Source organism: Ochlerotatus camptorhynchus, unplaced genomic scaffold, assembly GCF_037179485.1.
Source record: "Ochlerotatus camptorhynchus isolate MF236.1 unplaced genomic scaffold, CSIRO-AGI_Acam_v1.1 ptg000577l, whole genome shotgun sequence".
NCBI lineage: Eukaryota > Metazoa > Arthropoda > Insecta > Diptera > Culicidae > Ochlerotatus > Ochlerotatus camptorhynchus.
In genome coordinates, this window is record NW_027041058.1 from 2,030,545 (window position 1) to 2,047,285 (window position 16,741).

A 16,741-nucleotide genomic window follows, 5' to 3' on the forward strand; every position below is an offset into this window, starting at 1 on the left:
CTTGTTGCACACCAAGATCTTTAAACAGACTCAGCAACCATATCGGCTCCTGGCTTGCTTCACTCAGTGACACATATTCCGACTCCATTGATGAAAGCGTGACACAATTCTGTCTTCGGCTAACCCAAGAAACTGCTCCGCCGGCATAGTGGAAGGCAAAGCCAGTTTTAGACTTGCGTGTTTCAATATCACCAGCCCAATCGGCACCGGAATGGCCAATTAGACCCTCATCGGTATTAAAATTCAACCTCCAGTCCTTCGTAGTTTTCAGGTAACGGACTACTTTTTTGGACGCCATCCAGTCCGCTTCTGTTGGTGCACTCACCTTTCGGCCAAGTATCGCAACGCATGCCGCAACATCCGGTCTTGCGAACACCGCTATATAAAGAAGCGCGCCGACCAAACTTCTGTAAATCATAGCATCCGGTACTAACGAACCCTTGAGCGAAACACTGTACTTCCCATTTTCATTTCCAATCTCCAGACCCAGGAAATAATTCACTTCACCAAGGTTGGCAATCTCGAACTATTTTTTCAGTGCTTTGTACACTAACTCAATCTGAGATTTATCCTTCTGTGCACGATCCTGTGCCATATTTCGACACTCACGCCGGAAGTGCCCCTCCTTCTTGCAATAATGGCATACTTTCTCTTTCTTCACTAATTGCTTCTCCGCAGGTTTCTCCTTCCAAGAAACGGTCACTAGCGCTTTCTCACTGAGTGAAGAGTTCTCCACACGACGTCTTCCTTCGTCCAGCAACATTCCCTTCACAAAATTGACCGTCAAATCCACATCTGATCGACTTTTGAGCGCCATTATAAATTCCTTCGTATGATTCCGGTAGATTGGACAGCATCAAAGCCACGAACAAGTGGTTCTTCATTCCCTCTCCCAGCGCAACGCGGTCATCTACTTGAAGTGTTCCGCCATTTCACCGTTATCTGGCATCCGCATCGCAATTAGCTGACGCACAACATGAATTCAGTGCCAACATTTCAAAGGGGCGTAATTGCTTTTGTAAACAATGACTTTAGCCGTCAATTTCTCGCGAATGAAATCTTACCTCTCCAAAATGACAATGCTAACTGGTAGAGGAAACATTTATCTACCTGCTGGTGTCATTATTTTTCATGAGTGAGCTTTTATTCACGAGAAATCGACGGCTAAAGCCATTGTTTACAAATGCAATTACGCCCCTTTGAAATGTTGGCACTGAATTATGCTCGAAAGGGAGGAACGCTCGTGGTATTCCTTAAGCACATCCCACATCCCCTTCGCGGTCGTCTCCTGCATCACGTGAATCAGCTGACTGTCTTCCAGTGCCAAACCGATCGACGCCTGCGCCGTACCATCTTTAATGACCCAGGCCGCGTCAACAGCTGCCGCATCTTAAACTTACATATTGGCTAGTTCTGGTCGTTCAACTTGTCCATCGGTACTTTCGTGCCCGCCATCTTGTCTTTCCAACACGATTTCACACGATTACCGAACCAAAAAAAATAAAACTTAATTCACTCGCGACGACAAAACTCACGCACTTTCTGCGACAACTGGGCCCATAACCTCTTGGGATGAGGTTCCATTTTGTTGATTGAATAAAATGGCGCATCTTGCTCAGCGACTGGTAGACATCTATAGACTGGTACACATATTAATCTTAACAGGAAAATCCACGTACCCCTCATTTAATCTGTCAATCTAGAATTTCGACTAGAATGGGGTACGCTTATAGATGTACTTGGGACCAATAGGCTAGTCAAGTAGCGAGCCAATTAAAAATCGTTAGTTTCTACCGGTTGATGGAAGTCTATGGGATCGAAAAAAAAAATCGTTTGGCTCAGAAAAAGAAGCCTTTTCAGTTGATGTATAGTACCGTAGAACTCCGTTAGTTTGAATAGCTAAAATCGCAATTACACAACGCTCATTTAGATTTTGATTAACTGGCACCCCTACAGAGATGCCCAATGGCGTTACGCACCAGTGTATGTGCCTGTATAAGCTTATCTGCAGCAAAAATTGTTTAGGCCTATTCTACGAGAAAGGTTCCAGAACTTCAGAATTTGTTTAGGAACTTTAAAAAGTTTCAAAGAATAATCAGACTGCGAGATAGTAAGGGGATTTGCAAGAACTTCTGTAACATTTCGGGCACTTCAGGGAAGCTTTAAGAACTTCAAGGCACCAGCTTCTGGAAAATTGCAGGAACTTTTTAGGAGTTCTAAGAACTTTATGAATATCCAGAGAACATCAGTGAAGTTAAGAAAACTTAAAAGAAGTCCAACGAACTTTAAAGATGTTCCACAAACCTACGTCTAAAGATCTTCAGAGAGGCTCAGGCTCCTTTCGTGACATTTAAAAGTACACTTTTAACGTGTTTGACGTTCATCGCCTTTGATGTGATAGCAATTTTTATTTTTTGCTGCGAAGGCTTCCACAGTATATTCAATGGACGTCCACGAATCAGTACGCGCTTTGAGCGCCTTCAAAGAACTTCTAGGTGTTTCTAAGGGATGTTTGTATAACCTCCAAGGCAAATTCAGGACATTTCTAAGGGCAGTGAATGCTCATCGAAGCTATAGATAGGCAACATATATTTAATTAGCATTCCACATCAGCAAATCAACCGCAAAGTAGCTCCGCTACCTGTTCAGGAGTTTTCGAGAACACCACCTCTGGCCTTTCGTAGCCACTGCTGCGATCGTGAATCCTTTCGTAGATTTGTTTGTATATTGCAGCAATCACATTGAAGGAACGTTTCTGCACGGTCGAACGATGGTTCCCGCTCAACAGTAGATTAACCTGCGGCAGCAGCAGAATTTCCGGCATTTCCAAAAAGCTATCCAGCTTTGACTGAAATTTGAAGCAAATGGCGCTTGATCAGTGAAAAATAGAACCTGCTTTAGAAAAGAAAGAACTCACCATGAACATCTGCAGATGGCGTTGCTCGATATTGGCAGCACTGCTCTGCAGTACCGTGTAGATGGGTCCCAGATTCAGATTGGCCACCAACGAAGAAGCTTGCTCCGACGTTAGGGTATCCAGTTGGGCGTCGGATTGAGCCTGAAGCCGTTCTAGGCGTTCTTCCATGTACTCGTAGATAGTTAGGACGCTTTCGATATGGTAGAGTGAATTCAGCAGGTAGACTGCCATATCGGTCGTCGGTAGGTGCGAGGCCGATTCCTGGATCGACTGCAGCAAGGGATCGATTACACAGGATACTATTTTTAGAATGTCCGATTGGCTGCCTTCCACCATGCTGGCTACGGAGAGGATTTCCTTCAGCAGGTTCAGGAGCTTTCCAACACTGGACGATGGAACGAGGTCGGTTTGCGGTGGCTCCAATCCCAGTTTGTGTTCGTTGGGGCCTTGCAGGAGTTGCTTTACTTGATATGTTAGCGAGCTAAGGTAACAAGACTCGGAATGTGTTTGAAGCTCGGCAATGCACTGCTCCAGCTGGCCACCTTTGACGACCTAGAAAGTTGATTATTATGTTTTAGCATGGGGGTTTTGACGGAACTGAGCATGGAACTCACATTGTTGATCATATTTTGGTAGAAGCGGATCAAATTTGAAATCGAGTACAGAGCAATGGTATCCTTCTCCGTGTTGAGAATCATTTCAACGCGAACTCTCAGAGGGTGGCAGACTCCATCGGAAATGTTGGTCATCGCCAGCTGGATTTGCTCGGTGATGTCTTTGTCGCACATTTTAACCAACATCAGTAAATTCTCCCTCTCTACCGGCAAAATCTGATGAATGTAGGCGAACATATCTCCAATGTATCGCTTTGGATCGTGAGCGGACATTTCGATCGGTTTGGTATTGGGACCTCCAACCGTGAGGGCATCAATGAAGCTTCTGACGACGACCGAACGCCTAGCAGTGGAATATTCATCGATCACATATTTGAACAGAACGGGTCGTTCCTGCAACCTTGCCATGGCTTGGATTACCAACAGACCGATTTCATTGGTGTCAACGTTGCGACAGTGGCTCTGGGTCCATCGATAGAGCCGTTCCAGCGCGGCTTCCTGGTGGAGTGTCATCTCTTCCATGATGTCCAAAGCGGCCGTTTGGTAGCCGCTTTGCAGCAGAGTCTTGCAATCCGAATGGATCATCTGAACGTGATCAAGAACGTTGAAGAACTCGGCCCTTATCGGCTCATCGCGCGTCACTCCGTACAGCGTTTGATGTTCGGAAACGGAGAGTTGGAAGCGGGAAAGGAACCCGGAGGCAATCCGCTGCTGAAGCAGAAGTTTGTTGTTCTCCTCCTGGAGGGTGTTCGCCTGCTGGATCAACTCCTTCTGTTGGGCTTCGGTGTTGCTTAGCTGGGTTTTCATGCTCTCGACCGAACCGCCGATGGCAGCGATGTCGGCACAGATGTCGTCCAGGGCTAGTTTGACTTCGCGGAAGGATGCTAGAAAGTTCTGGAGTTACAAATGCAAAACAAAAATTTAATACTTGTTCGTCGCGTATTTTGGCATGTAATAATATTTGAAAAAGGCCTATACACTTTTCAAAACAGAACTTGAAGTCACAGAAAGATGGCAGAACTTTCCTGAAGCTTGCACAATTTTCGTGGGGTTCTTAAAAATGTTCTGTATGTGTCAAAACTTTGTAGAGGTTCGTTGAAAAAATTCTAAAATTCGCAGAATTTTTGCATTTGTTCTGAAAATTTTGAAGAATTTATTTAAGTTTTAAAACGTTCTGTAAATGGCGAAGAAATTGTGACGAACCTGTTGAGGTTCTGGAAAATCCATCCATATTTTCAGAAGTTGTGGGAAATTTGTTAAAATTCTGGAAACTCTCCAAGAAGTCCTTGTTGCTTCAATGAAGCTTGGGAAATTTCTCTCAAATTATGGGGATTTCAGAATTCATCCAAAAAATATTGGAACTTTCCTACTGATCTGGGAAGAACTTCCCTGGAGTTATGGGAAGAACTTTTTGGAAGTTCATGGAAGAACTTTTCTGAAGTTCTGGCGAGTTCATCCCAGAGCTGTAGAAAAATTCTTGCAAGTACTTCCGAAAAGTTCTTCCCAGAACTTTAGGAAAGTTCCAATCATGTTTGGATGAATTCTAAAATCCAGGGAAGTAGTTCCCTGAACTTGTAAAAAGGATTTTTCTGAGGTTCTGGGAAGAAGTTCCCTAAAGATTTAAGAAGAACTTTTCTCTAATTCTGGGATAAACATTCCTCATGTTCTGGGATGCACTTCCTTTAAGTTCTGGGAAGAACTTTTCTAAAGTTCTCGGTAGAATATCCCTGAAGTCGTGGAGGCGAACCAGCCTCAGGCTGAAAGCCTCCTAAATAAAGATAAATCAATCAATCGATCTCTGAAGTCATGGGAAAATTTTCCTAAATTTCTAGGAAGTACTTACTTAAAGTTTTCTGAAGAATTTCTTTGGAGTACTGGGAAGAGCTTCTTCTCAAGTTCTGGGAAGAACTTCCTTAGACATTGTGGGAAATAGTTCCCTGAACTTGTAGAAAGGACTTTTTAAGGTTCTGAAAAGAACTTCCCTAATGTTTTGAGAAGAACTTCCCTCGTGTTCTGGGACGCACTTTCTTTAAGTTCTGGGAAGAACTTCCCTAAAGTTCTCGGTAGAACATCCCTGAAGTCGTGGGAAAATTTGCCTAAAGCTCTAGGAAGTACTTTCTTAAAGTTCTCTGAAGAATTTCTTTAAAGTTCTGAGAAGAACTTCCCTGAAAGGACTTTTCTGAGGTTCTCGCAAGAACTTTGCTAAAGTACTGGGAAGAACATCGCTTAAGTTCTGGGAAGAAATTCCCTTAAGTTCTGGGAAGAAGTTCTATGAAGTTTTAAGAAAAACTTCCCTCAAGTTCTGGGAAGATTTTTTGGAGTTCTGAGAAACACTTTTCCGAAGTTCTAGAAAGAACTTCATTATAGGTCTGGGTAGAACTTCCATAAAATTCTGGGAAGAACTTCCCTGAAGATATGGGAAGATTTTTTCTTAAGTTCTGGAAAAAAAACTTCCCTAAACCTCTTGTTCTTCTTTTTTTTTTTTTCCTTTATTAACGAGACTTTCAGCCTTAGGCTGGTTCATCTCTACTTTGTTCTTCCTATTATTTTGGAAAGAACGTCCCTAGATTTCATGGTAAAACTTCCCTGAAGTTGTTTGACGAACTTTACAAAAGTTCTAGGAAGAACTTCCCTGGAGCTCTGGGAAGAACATTTCTGAAGTTCGCAGAAGATTTTTTTTGAAGTTCTGGGAAAAACTTTTCTCAAGTTTTGGATAGAACTTCCCTTAAGTTTTCGGAAGAACATCTCTGAAGTTCTGGTTAAAACTTCCCTGGAGTAGATTTTTTCTGTAGTTCTGAGAAGGAATTTTCTGAAGTTTTGGGAAGAACATCGATAAAGTTCTTGGAAGAACTTCTTTGAAGTTTTGAGAAGAGCTTTCCTGAACTTACTTCATATGCTAGGACGAACATCCCTAAAGTTCTGAGAAGATGTTCACTGGAGTTCTGGAAAAAGCATTTCTAAAATACTGGGAAGAACTTCGCTTCAGTTCTGGGAAAAACTTGCTTCAAGTTGTGAATAGAACTTTTCTAGAGTTCTGGGAAGAATTTTCCCGAAGTTTATTTCAGGATATTTTTTCAAGTCTTCAGGTTGATCAGATTTTATTATGAAAATCTTCAACTATTCACGAAATCAAATAGTGTCTCTCAGAAATTCACCCATAATAGCAGTATGATCAGAAATTATTTAAAAAATCTACGGACGATCAGAAATCCTCAAGATAATTTTCTAGTTCAGGATCACTCTGAAGATCTTCAACTGTTCAACAATTCAAGTCAAGTCTCTCTGATTTTCACCCATTATTTCAAAAACCACCAGATGATCATGACCTCCCTGAAGGCCTCAGGTTGATCCGGTAATGTTTTAGAGATTTGTTTACGTTCGCAGACTTTCCCGTTACATGCAGAGATTTCCTTAAGTACCCATAATTTTCCTGGTTGAAGCAGACTAAAAACAAAATGAAAATCGCTGAATTTTCTGAAATTTGCACTTTCTTGAATTAAATAAAATTTTCCTGAAGACTTACTTGAAGTTCACAGACTTCCCTGAAGTTACCAGATTTTTCCTGAAATTCCCAGAACTTTCCAAAAATTTGCTGACCGTTCCTGAAATTCACCGAGTTTTCCTGGAGTTCTTGAATTTTTTTTCTGAACTTTTCCAAACTGTCCAGAAATTTGTCGAAATTCCGCAGAACTTTTCTGAAGCTCACCGACTTCACTAAAATTGGTGGAATACTTTTGAAATTCGCAGAATTTCACAGAAATTCGTGGACTTTGCATATGCTCGCAAATGTCCTAGAAGCTCGCAGACTTTCTATGATTTAGTAAAATTTTCTAAAGCTTACATACTTTCTTGCAGTATACAGACTTCCCTGAAGTTCCCCGACTTTCATGAAGTTCTCAGATATCTCCTGAAATTTGCAGAATTTTCCTGAAGATTGTAGAATTTTCCAAAATTATGCTGAACTTTACTGAAGCTCACAGAATTAAATTCGAGTTAAAAAAGTTTTCTGAATTTTTCAAAACTTTCCAGCAGTTTATTAAAATTTTCTGAAGTTTTCGGAATATTCCTGAGGTTTCCTGAAGTTCACTGAACATTCCTAAAGTTACTAGAAAATCTGAAACTCGTAGAATTTTTACTGAAATTTCATGTAGATCTCTGAATGTTTCTTAATTTCACAAAATTTTCCTGAACGCGTAGAATTTCCTTGGAGTTTGCAGAATTATTCCAACAGTGAACTGACTGAGTTCCCAGAAGTTCCAATATTTTAGTATAGCATAAATGCTGAATTTCGTAGAATTTTTTTTGAAACTCAAATACGTCCCTGAAGATAATTTTTTTTTAAATTCGTTAAAATTTTCCGAAGTTCGTAGAATTTTCCTAAAGTTTACTAAAGTTCCCTGAAGCTTACTAAGCCTTCATGTTGTTCTCAGAACTTTCCTGAAGTTCGCATGTTTGTAGAACGTTCCGGAAGTTCACAGTTTTCTATGAAATTTACCGTTTTTTTTAAGATTCACAGACTTCCCTAATATTTTCAGAGATTTCCTAAAGTTTAAGGGTCCTGAAAAATTGAAAACGGCACACGCGAACTGAAATACGCCCTCAAAATCCAACAACATAAGCGGGTAGGAGAACATACAACTTTTGTTTACAAAAGCTTCTGTGCCGTTTTCAAATGTTAAGCCTGAATTTAAATTATTTCCTGTAAAATTTCTGACGAGAATTTTAAGTAGAATTAAAAAATAAATGAAGTGTTGAGGAGGAACCTAAGAAATTTTAAGAAATTCGAACCAGAATGCCAAGATAATTCTAAGATAAAGTCCTAAAGAATTATAGTGCTTGGAATATTTGGTCGAAAAACAACGAGTCGGAAGTACGTTTTTACACAGATTCTCCTTCAAATAATATTTAGTAATAATTGATCATTCCACCCCACCCCACACTCCCCCTGCATTGTTGACATCATTTTGGGAAGTACTTTCATTCAATCAATTTTACACGTAAAAACAACCATTCCAATCAATCTCACCTCGTTGATGGCCAAGCTTCTCCGCTCGATCTGGCTCCGCAGGTTCCGCCTCGATTGCAGAGTATTTTCCGTGTAAAACTGCGACAAATCCGCCAGCGCATCCAACGTCTCCCGGTCCGTTTCGATTCGCGTTTCCAGAATTTTATTCAACCGCTTCTGGATGAAGTCCTCTTTCTGCGCTTCCTCCATCATCGTTGTGCACTTTATTCCGGATCAAACGGTGCCGATTTAGATTGATTTTACACGGAATTTTGCAATAGGAAATTATGTTTTGTTATTGCTGTCGTGTACCGTGTGAAGAACGAAACAAAACAGCCATAAAAGTGACAGCAAGTTCTGTCACATCAGCTGATGCAGAGTTGGATTCTGCTTTACCCCACTGAACGTCACAACGGAACGTCCAACAAAATTCAGAGGGGTCCACTAAAATTTAAATTCAAACGACAGGTGGTGCGCTTCGCGCGCGAAAGCATGCCTTCGGTCGCCTTTTTTTTTTCTTCGTTCAAATCAAATTCTTGTGAAAAACCCTCCAGCTGTTCCCAACGGATCATAAAGCAAACAGCAGCTGATTGAAAATGAGCTCGTCCAACTTGCGTAAGTCGTTTGGTTTTGTGATTTGAAATTTATAGAAAATTCCACGCTTGATTTCCTCCGACAGAATCCACCGTTTCCGGTAGCGACATGGAATCCGAGTCAGGGACCGGGTCGCTGATGCTCGTCCCGGAGCAGGAACGCAGTCTGGCCCAACGGACGTTGCTGTATGTGTACAACCGGTCCGGAATCGTTACCGCCCGTCAGTTGGCCTTTTGGGAGGTCTTTCGCGAACGCAATCCGGATGTGGAACTTTCGGCACGCGATCTTCGGGCCATGTTCTACGGGGAGGTCCTGTACGAGCCGGAACACTTTGAAGATTTGGACTTCTCGGTGGAGCAGTATCTGAATCCCCGGTTCAATCAGATTCAGCTGGAAGCACTGGAGTTCGGGGATCTCGCCGAGGGGGAAGATTTCTTACTGAACGTGCCGCGGAATGCCACCGAAGGTGGCATGACCTTCGAACAACTGGCCAACTACATTTCCACTCCGTTGGAGGCAGCGCGGAACGTTCAGCTGGCTCCGTTGAATGTTCAGATGGTTGCTGCACCTCGGCCACCATCGCCACCGAAATCGTCCGGTAAGGACGATGAGCTTGGAGAACAATTCAGTCGTTTGCTATGCGAACTTTTGTACTCGGACGAGGAAGCTATTGAGAAGCCGGTTCTGGAACTGCAGGAAATTCGTGAACGCATACTGGCTCTCACCACAGCCGGAATCAAGCTGGAAGATCTTTTGGAACCGGACATGGATTGCTATAAGCTCCTGAAGCCTCCGAAGGATACATCGGTGATGGATAGTCCCGCAACAGATCAGATGGTTCCGGTTGCATTCGGTTCGAGCAGCAAGCTATCGGCCCAGAAGAGGTGGAAATCGTGGGACGACTCGGGATTGGGACTTACGCCCAGTAAGCGGCGGCGTTTGATGACTCCGTCGTCGGTGGCCGCCCGGCAGCATGCCAGACTGAGACGGATCCTGTCGGCGCCACACAACAATAATTGTTAGAGAGGACGGAGGTATTTTGTTCGGTTGGCTGATACATTTTTATACTACTATAATAATATTCATATTTTTACAATTTGACTGTCCATGAATCTGGAAGTAAGGTGTTTTTTAACGTTTATTTTTATAAGCTTGTTGTGTAGTAATAACTTTAAAATAATAAGATAAAATTGCATTTTTCGTTAAATAAAAGACATATTTCCTCGTTCAAACAATAAGGGATTTAAATTATGTTTTCAGTAGACCTATCCAACCGTTTTAAGCATAACTGTCCAATGTTCTATGCAATGCTTATGGGCCATGGGTAATTTTTGTGTGTAACGCCACCTGTTGAATCAATAGTGATGACTATGACTATGACTAGCGAACATTTCCAACGATGCTCACATTCTCGCCCACATGCTTTACCCAATAGTTACCTACAGGAGGCATTATTCCAGAATACCGAACAGTATACCCTACATATTTTTTAACTAAATATTTTATACTGCCGTGGGTATCCAATCTCGAAGCGCACAACGAAGGACCAAAGGCCACCCATATTAGATCCGGATCTGACGCGTTGTACCAAAGTAACAGCTAGTATTACGTTCAGACTACAGAGTTATAACATGTTATAGCGCTATCTTGATGGTGGTTTCTGTGTTGCAATTATTTGACAACCGTTATAACTCTCCAGTCTGGACAGCGTTTAAATCTATTGTCTAACTGCCAATTTTACGTCAACGCAAATTAAACGGATCTAATGTGGATGGCCCTTCAGAGTAGGATCTTCTGCGAGAGCTACATTAGCAATTTTGTTATGCAGAATGACCAGTAAAGAAGAACAAACGCTTATCATAGTGGGGCGGCCAGATTCGAATCCCGATCTTGAAGAGGATCTTCTGGAATGTAATTTTTTACATTTTCCCCTGCGTTTATCCTCGGATATTCTTGCCAGTCATTGGTCTCAATTGGTATGAACTTCGATGGGATATCCACAGGAATTTATACAGATGTCCCTAGAATTTTGAAAGATGATTCAGTACTACTGGGGGATATCAATACGTATTAATCCCAAATATATATTGTAGGGATTTCCACTAACTGGCAACACAGTAATGTATGTACGTCATAAACTTTGGATTGGAGAAATATAATAAAAAGTTACTTCCTCGTGTACGCGTGTATTTTAATTCGACTCCTAACATTTTGGCGACGATCGGAGAAAACCGGGATTAAATTCGCTGAGGAAGGCTCTATACGTAATGGAGCAATGATTAAATTCGGTAAACGTGAGTTTACGATTCGGAATAGTGGTTTTACGTGAGAAATAAACCATAAATAATATTTGGGGTATAACCTCAAATTGACGCCTTTGTGACAAGGACGGCAGACGAGCTGAAAGCAAGACGGAAAACGCATCCGACACTCGGGGTTTTTCGACGAAGGGAAAGATTGCTGTGAAGAGGAGCCAAAACAAACGTGAAAATAAACAGTGTCTCGCCATAGTTGCGTAAAAGAAGATGGAGAACAGCAAATCTACTTTGTTACCTTTTGACACCAATAGCACCGCATCGATTGAAACACGCTGGATGAAATGGAAGAGATCTCTGGAGTTGTTCCTAGAGGTGAATTGTGTTGCTCTCCCATCCAGGAAGAAGTCGTATCTGCTGCATTTCAGTGGAACACAGATACAGGACATTTTTTTTCGATACACCTGGACACGATGCACCCCCGCCAGCGGACTCGGACGTTTACAAGGAGGCGATAAGATTACTGGATGCTCATTTTGCACCATTCTCCAATGTTCCTTACGATCGGTACGTGTTCCGGAAAATGAAGCAAACTGAAGATGAATCGGTGGAGAAATTCGTCGCCCGTCTTCGAGAGCAAGGGCGCCTGTGCGAGTACGGGAATGCACTCGATATGCGAGTTGCAGAACAAGTGTTTGACAACAGCCGATCGGACGAGCTGCGTGAAGTGATTATTAAGAAGAAGTTGATGAATGTGGAAGAAATCGTGCAGGAGGCACGGATCTTGGCAACAGTGAATCGTAATAAGGAGGATATGAAGAGAAATTCGGCTCCTATGGGTGAACCAAATCAAAAAGGGTGCGAAGAAAGAAAAGTGTTTCCGATGCGGAAATGTTGGACATTTTGCCAACGATAAAAGTTGTCCCGCGAAAAACAAAGTGTGTGATAGCTGTAAGCTAGTGGGACATTTCCGGAAAATGTGCAAAACCAAGCCGGAGAACCGAAAATCGAAGGATAAAAGAAGCAAGAAGAAGGTGTGGCAAGTTCAAGATTCCGAAGACGAGAGCAATGTCCCAGGCGGCAGCGAAGTCAGCAGCGAAGATAGTGACGACGACGTTCAGCACATTTACGCTACCGGAAATAAACACGATCTGGTGACATGTTACACAGGTGGTGTAAAATTGGATTGGATTGTCGACACCGGCGTTCACGTTAACGTCAGCAGCCGAACTACATGGCGTCATCTGCAACAACACGGATGTAAATTTACCGACGTCCAGAAATCACGGAAATTTCTGCGGGTCTACGGTAACGGTAAACTAACAGTTCACAAGACTTTCAAAACGGAAATTACCACCCGTTCGAAGCGTGTATTTCACGACGTGTATGTTGTGGATAACGAAACAGGGGCTAATTTGATGTGCAAGAGTACATCGTTGGAGCTGGGAATCCTGGAGATCCATGCAGAGGCGTTTTGTGTGTCAGACATTGAGGACCCTAAGGTGGGAAAGGTGAAGAATTTGCAGGTGAAAGTTCAGATTAACAAGGAAGTGGTGCCAATTCAACAACCATGCAGGCGTTTACCGATTCGAACTGGCGCCGTTGAAGATTACGTGGGCATCACCTTTGGTAGTCACGCCGAAAGATGGAGGGAAAAGTGTACGCCTGTGTGTTGACATGCGTATGGCTAACAAAGCTATAATCCCCGAACGACATCCGTTACCAACATTCGACGAAATAATGCCTTATTTAGACGGTTGCAAGTATTTTTCGAAGATTGATCTGGTGAAAGCTTTTCACCAAATCGAATTGGATCCAGATTTCCGAGAAATAACAACCTTCGTGACTCCGTTCGCATACTACCGTTACAAGCGTCTAATGTTCGGTATGAACTGCTCCGCTGAAATATTCCAACGGGAAATTGAGCGGATCTTGAAAGGCCTAAAAGGAATTCGAGTATTTATCGACGACATTCTTATATATGCGAAGACGAAGGAAGAATATGACGCCAGAGTACAACTAGTTCTAATGCGGCTTGACGAACATGGATCGACGGTCAACACCAAGAAGTGTGAGTTTGGAAAGAGGTCCGTAAACTTCATGGGTCACACCCTGTCAGAGCAAGGCATACTGCCAATGAACGATAAGATAAGTGCCATCCAGTCTTTTCGGTATCCGCAAAACTCAGCCGAAATGCGCAGCTTTCTAGGGCTAGTGAACTATGTTGGCAAGTTCATTCCAAATCTCTCAGAGATGTCGAGTACGCTACGGCAGATGACAATCAAGGGTACCAAATTTGAATGGACTGGAGAACGACGACAGTACTTCAAGAGAATCAAATCTTCTCTAGCTAACCCTAAGCATCTAGGATACTACAGTCCACAGAATCGCACGCTGCTTATCACTGATGCCAGTGGAAATGGTTTGGGAGCCGTCTTGGTGCAGATTATCCATAACGAACCTCGAGTGATTAGTTATGCAAGCAAAAGCTTAACAAATACGGAGCGAAAATACTCGACGCTAGACAAAGAGGCCTTGGCCATTGCTTGGGCGACAGAGCGGTTTCAAATGTACCTAACAGGTCTGGAATTCACAGTCATAACAGACCACAAGCCGTTGGTGAATATCTTCAACGAAACGTCATCCCCAAACAAGAGGCAAGAAAGGTGGGTGCTTCGGATGCAGTGCTATAGGTATCGCATGTTGCTCATCCCAGGGAAGATCAACATTGCGGACCCGCTATCACGGCTGCCAGAAGAATTGAGAAGCAAAACGTTCGACAAAGACGCGGAGGCAGCACTATACGCTATCGCGGAGGTTAGCATGCCGGTAGCAGTGACGATGGTCCAGGTGATACAGTGCTCGCAAGAGGATTCGGAGATACAAAAGGTTAGAAAAGCTCTAATAGATGACAACTGAGAAGGTAATTTGAAACGGTACGCACCGTTCAAGGGTGAACTATGCTTTGCAAATGAAGTACTGCTGAGGGGGTCTAGAGTTGTTATTCCAGCAACACTATGAGAAATGGTTCTAACATTGGCGCAAAACCGATCGACTGCAAAGAAGCTCTACAAGAATACCTGTATATGTACTCTGTGACTCCACATTCCGTAACAGGTGTTTCACCGGCGCAGTCAATGTTCGGAAGAAGATTCCGAGACTTGATCCCGCATTTCCAAATGCAAGTTTTAGATGACCATGAGATGCGTGATAGGGATCGAATGTTGAAGTACCAAGCAAAAACTTATCGAGACCAAAAAGTTGGTGCGAAAGAATCATCGGTGTCTGTTGGGGATGAAGTGCTAATGAAGAACATGTTGCCGCAAAACAAGCTTGATTCCAAATTCCTGCCTACGCCTGTGAAGGTAGTCGACCGACGTGGGAACAGCTTGACACTCGAAACCCCGGATGGGCAGACTTATAAGCGCAACACATCACATGTGAAACCTTTCGTACGTCAACCTGTTGCCGAGAACAACTCGCCAGCTGAAGGTTGGAGTTCGCCGACATCAGTGGATCTAGATACCTCTGTGCACGTAGAAGGGGAGATCAACCAGGAGCCTGCTAGAGTGCCGAGACCAAGTCGGCAGGTAATGCGACCCAAACGATATGACGATTACTGTCTTGATTAATCTAACGGTTGTTCTTTCAAGTTAATTAAAATAAAATAAGGGAGATATGTAGTGATTCCCACTAACTGGCAACACAGTAATGTATGTACGTCATAAACTTTGGATTGGAGAAATATAATAAAAAGTTACTTCCTCGTGTACGCGTGTATTTTAATTCGACTCCTAACATATATGCCATTGAATCGCAACTTGCCCACGTTTGTCATCTGTGTGGAGCTGAGAGCCTGCACGGCGGATGAGAACGACTCAAATTTGAGTTTAGTTCACTCATAATCGCCAAAAGTACAGGAACTCAGCGATGAGTAAAATTTGTCTCATGGTTTCCTGTGGAAAACCTGAAAAATCTGCCGGAAATTGAGGAAAGTGACGAAAATTTTATTCAGTCTCGGAGTAGTACCAATAGACTGAGTGAATCCAATCTTTACTTTTCTCAAATTCGGGATTTTTTCCCTGGAAAATCCTGGAAAAACCTGGGAAAACATGAGGCAAATTTACTCATCGCTGAGTTCCTGCACTTTTGGCGATTATGAGTGAACTAAACTCAAATTTGAGTCGTTCTCATTCGCCGTGTGAGAATGGAAACACAATTTTCGATGAACATTTCAAATGGTCCTATCTGCTTTGATCGATTCTCTTCATCGACTTTCTCTTTTGATAACCACTGCTATGCGAACAGATTTCACGCTAATTTTACCACATTGTTTGATAAAGGAGATTCTAATTTAGCATCCAAAACGTCAAGTACAACAGGAATAGGTTTTGCAACTGAGTTATTAACGAAAGACAAAGTCGATAAAGAGAATCGATCAATGCAGGTAGGTCCTTTTGACGTGTTTAGCTAGAATTACAAAAGTTATAACTTTCAGGGTTGCCAAACTCATGGAATATTGACACCTAGAACGGAACGCTTTGATTGACCATCATAGGCACGTTTGGCACAGCTTTCGGCACAGCTCAATCTCTCAGCACGAATAACCCTTAATATCCACTAGACTAATGCAAAATTTGAAATGTTCGCTCCACAGTGCTCAAACGGTTTCAAATCAGGTCCTGATTAGCCTCCCAAAATTTAAACTCATTTGGTAAGAAACTGACTTGGCACAAATTATTCGAAGTTTATATGGAAATTACTATGGGACAACCAAACTTTTTGTTCATTGTCTTCTACCCATTTTCGATATTGCTTTTTCGAAAACTTCTATAACTATTCTTACGGGAAATTTTCTAAGCTACAACTTTGCCGAATGTCGCTTTTCAGCCAAATGTCAAATTAAATTGTTTGAGAGATTGATAATCTTATGGCATGATCAAGCAGCTGTTCTGTAGGCAACACTGTATTCTGCAATGTGACATAGTAGCCATGATTTTTGGGCCTTTTTTTTCCCGCTAGAAACACCAATGTTGTTCGTTGAATGAGCATAATCAAAAGACATCAGTGACTTGAATCATTAATAACTTTTGTTCCTTACATTTGATTGCAAAGTAGTTTTCAACAAAGTTGTAACTGAGAAAATTTACTACAATCGCTGCTATAATTTTTAAAAGCATAGTGATGTGGTAAATTGTTAGATAGATATGAACAAAAACATAAGTTTTCCTATAGTAATTCCCATATAAACTTGAAATGGTTTGTGCCAAGTCAGTTTCTTACGAAAGTAGTTCACATTTTGGGAGGCTAAGCAGGACCCAGTTTGGAACTGTTAGAGCCTAGGTTAGAGCACTGT

At 42.3% G+C, this 16,741-nt stretch overlaps 2 protein-coding genes across 2 annotated transcripts; one reads left to right on the top strand and one right to left on the bottom strand.

The window, feature by feature from the left end:
• Positions 1–2,564: 2,564 nt before the first annotated feature.
• Positions 2,565–8,821, bottom strand: Cog6 (conserved oligomeric Golgi complex subunit 6). Its single transcript, XM_065236836.1, has 4 exons — positions 8,558–8,821; positions 3,532–4,425; positions 2,918–3,469; positions 2,565–2,848 (listed from the first exon to the last, which is right to left on the bottom strand). Exons 1-4 carry the CDS (start codon positions 8,747–8,749, stop codon positions 2,618–2,620), a joined length of 1,869 nt encoding a protein of 622 aa, XP_065092908.1. The 5' UTR covers positions 8,750–8,821; the 3' UTR covers positions 2,565–2,617.
• Positions 8,822–9,083: 262 nt separating this feature from the next.
• On the top strand, positions 9,084–15,575 carry LOC135713780 (uncharacterized). The gene is made up of 3 exons (XM_065237015.1): positions 9,084–9,151; positions 9,216–10,080; positions 15,280–15,575. The coding sequence occupies exons 1-3, from the start codon at positions 9,133–9,135 to the stop codon at positions 15,317–15,319; spliced, it is 924 nt and encodes a 307-aa protein (XP_065093087.1). The 5' UTR covers positions 9,084–9,132; the 3' UTR covers positions 15,320–15,575.
• The last annotated feature ends 1,166 nt before the right edge of the window (positions 15,576–16,741 follow it).

Bases quoted from the DNA above. Each gene is read 5' to 3' on its own strand.
- LOC135713780 (XM_065237015.1), top strand. The intron at 10,081-15,279 runs GTCGTCGGTGGC...ATTTGAGTTTAG, and splicing joins CGGCGGCGTTTGATGACTCC to TTCACTCATAATCGCCAAAA.
- Cog6 (XM_065236836.1), bottom strand. From the start codon at position 8,749: ATGATGGAGGAAGCGCAGAAAGAGGACTTCATCCAGAAGCGGTTGAAT. The intron at 4,426-8,557 runs GTGAGATTGATT...TTGTAACTCCAG, and splicing joins GAAGCTTGGCCATCAACGAG to AACTTTCTAGCATCCTTCCG. The intron at 3,470-3,531 runs GTGAGTTCCATG...TCAACTTTCTAG, and splicing joins ACCAAAATATGATCAACAAT to GTCGTCAAAGGTGGCCAGCT.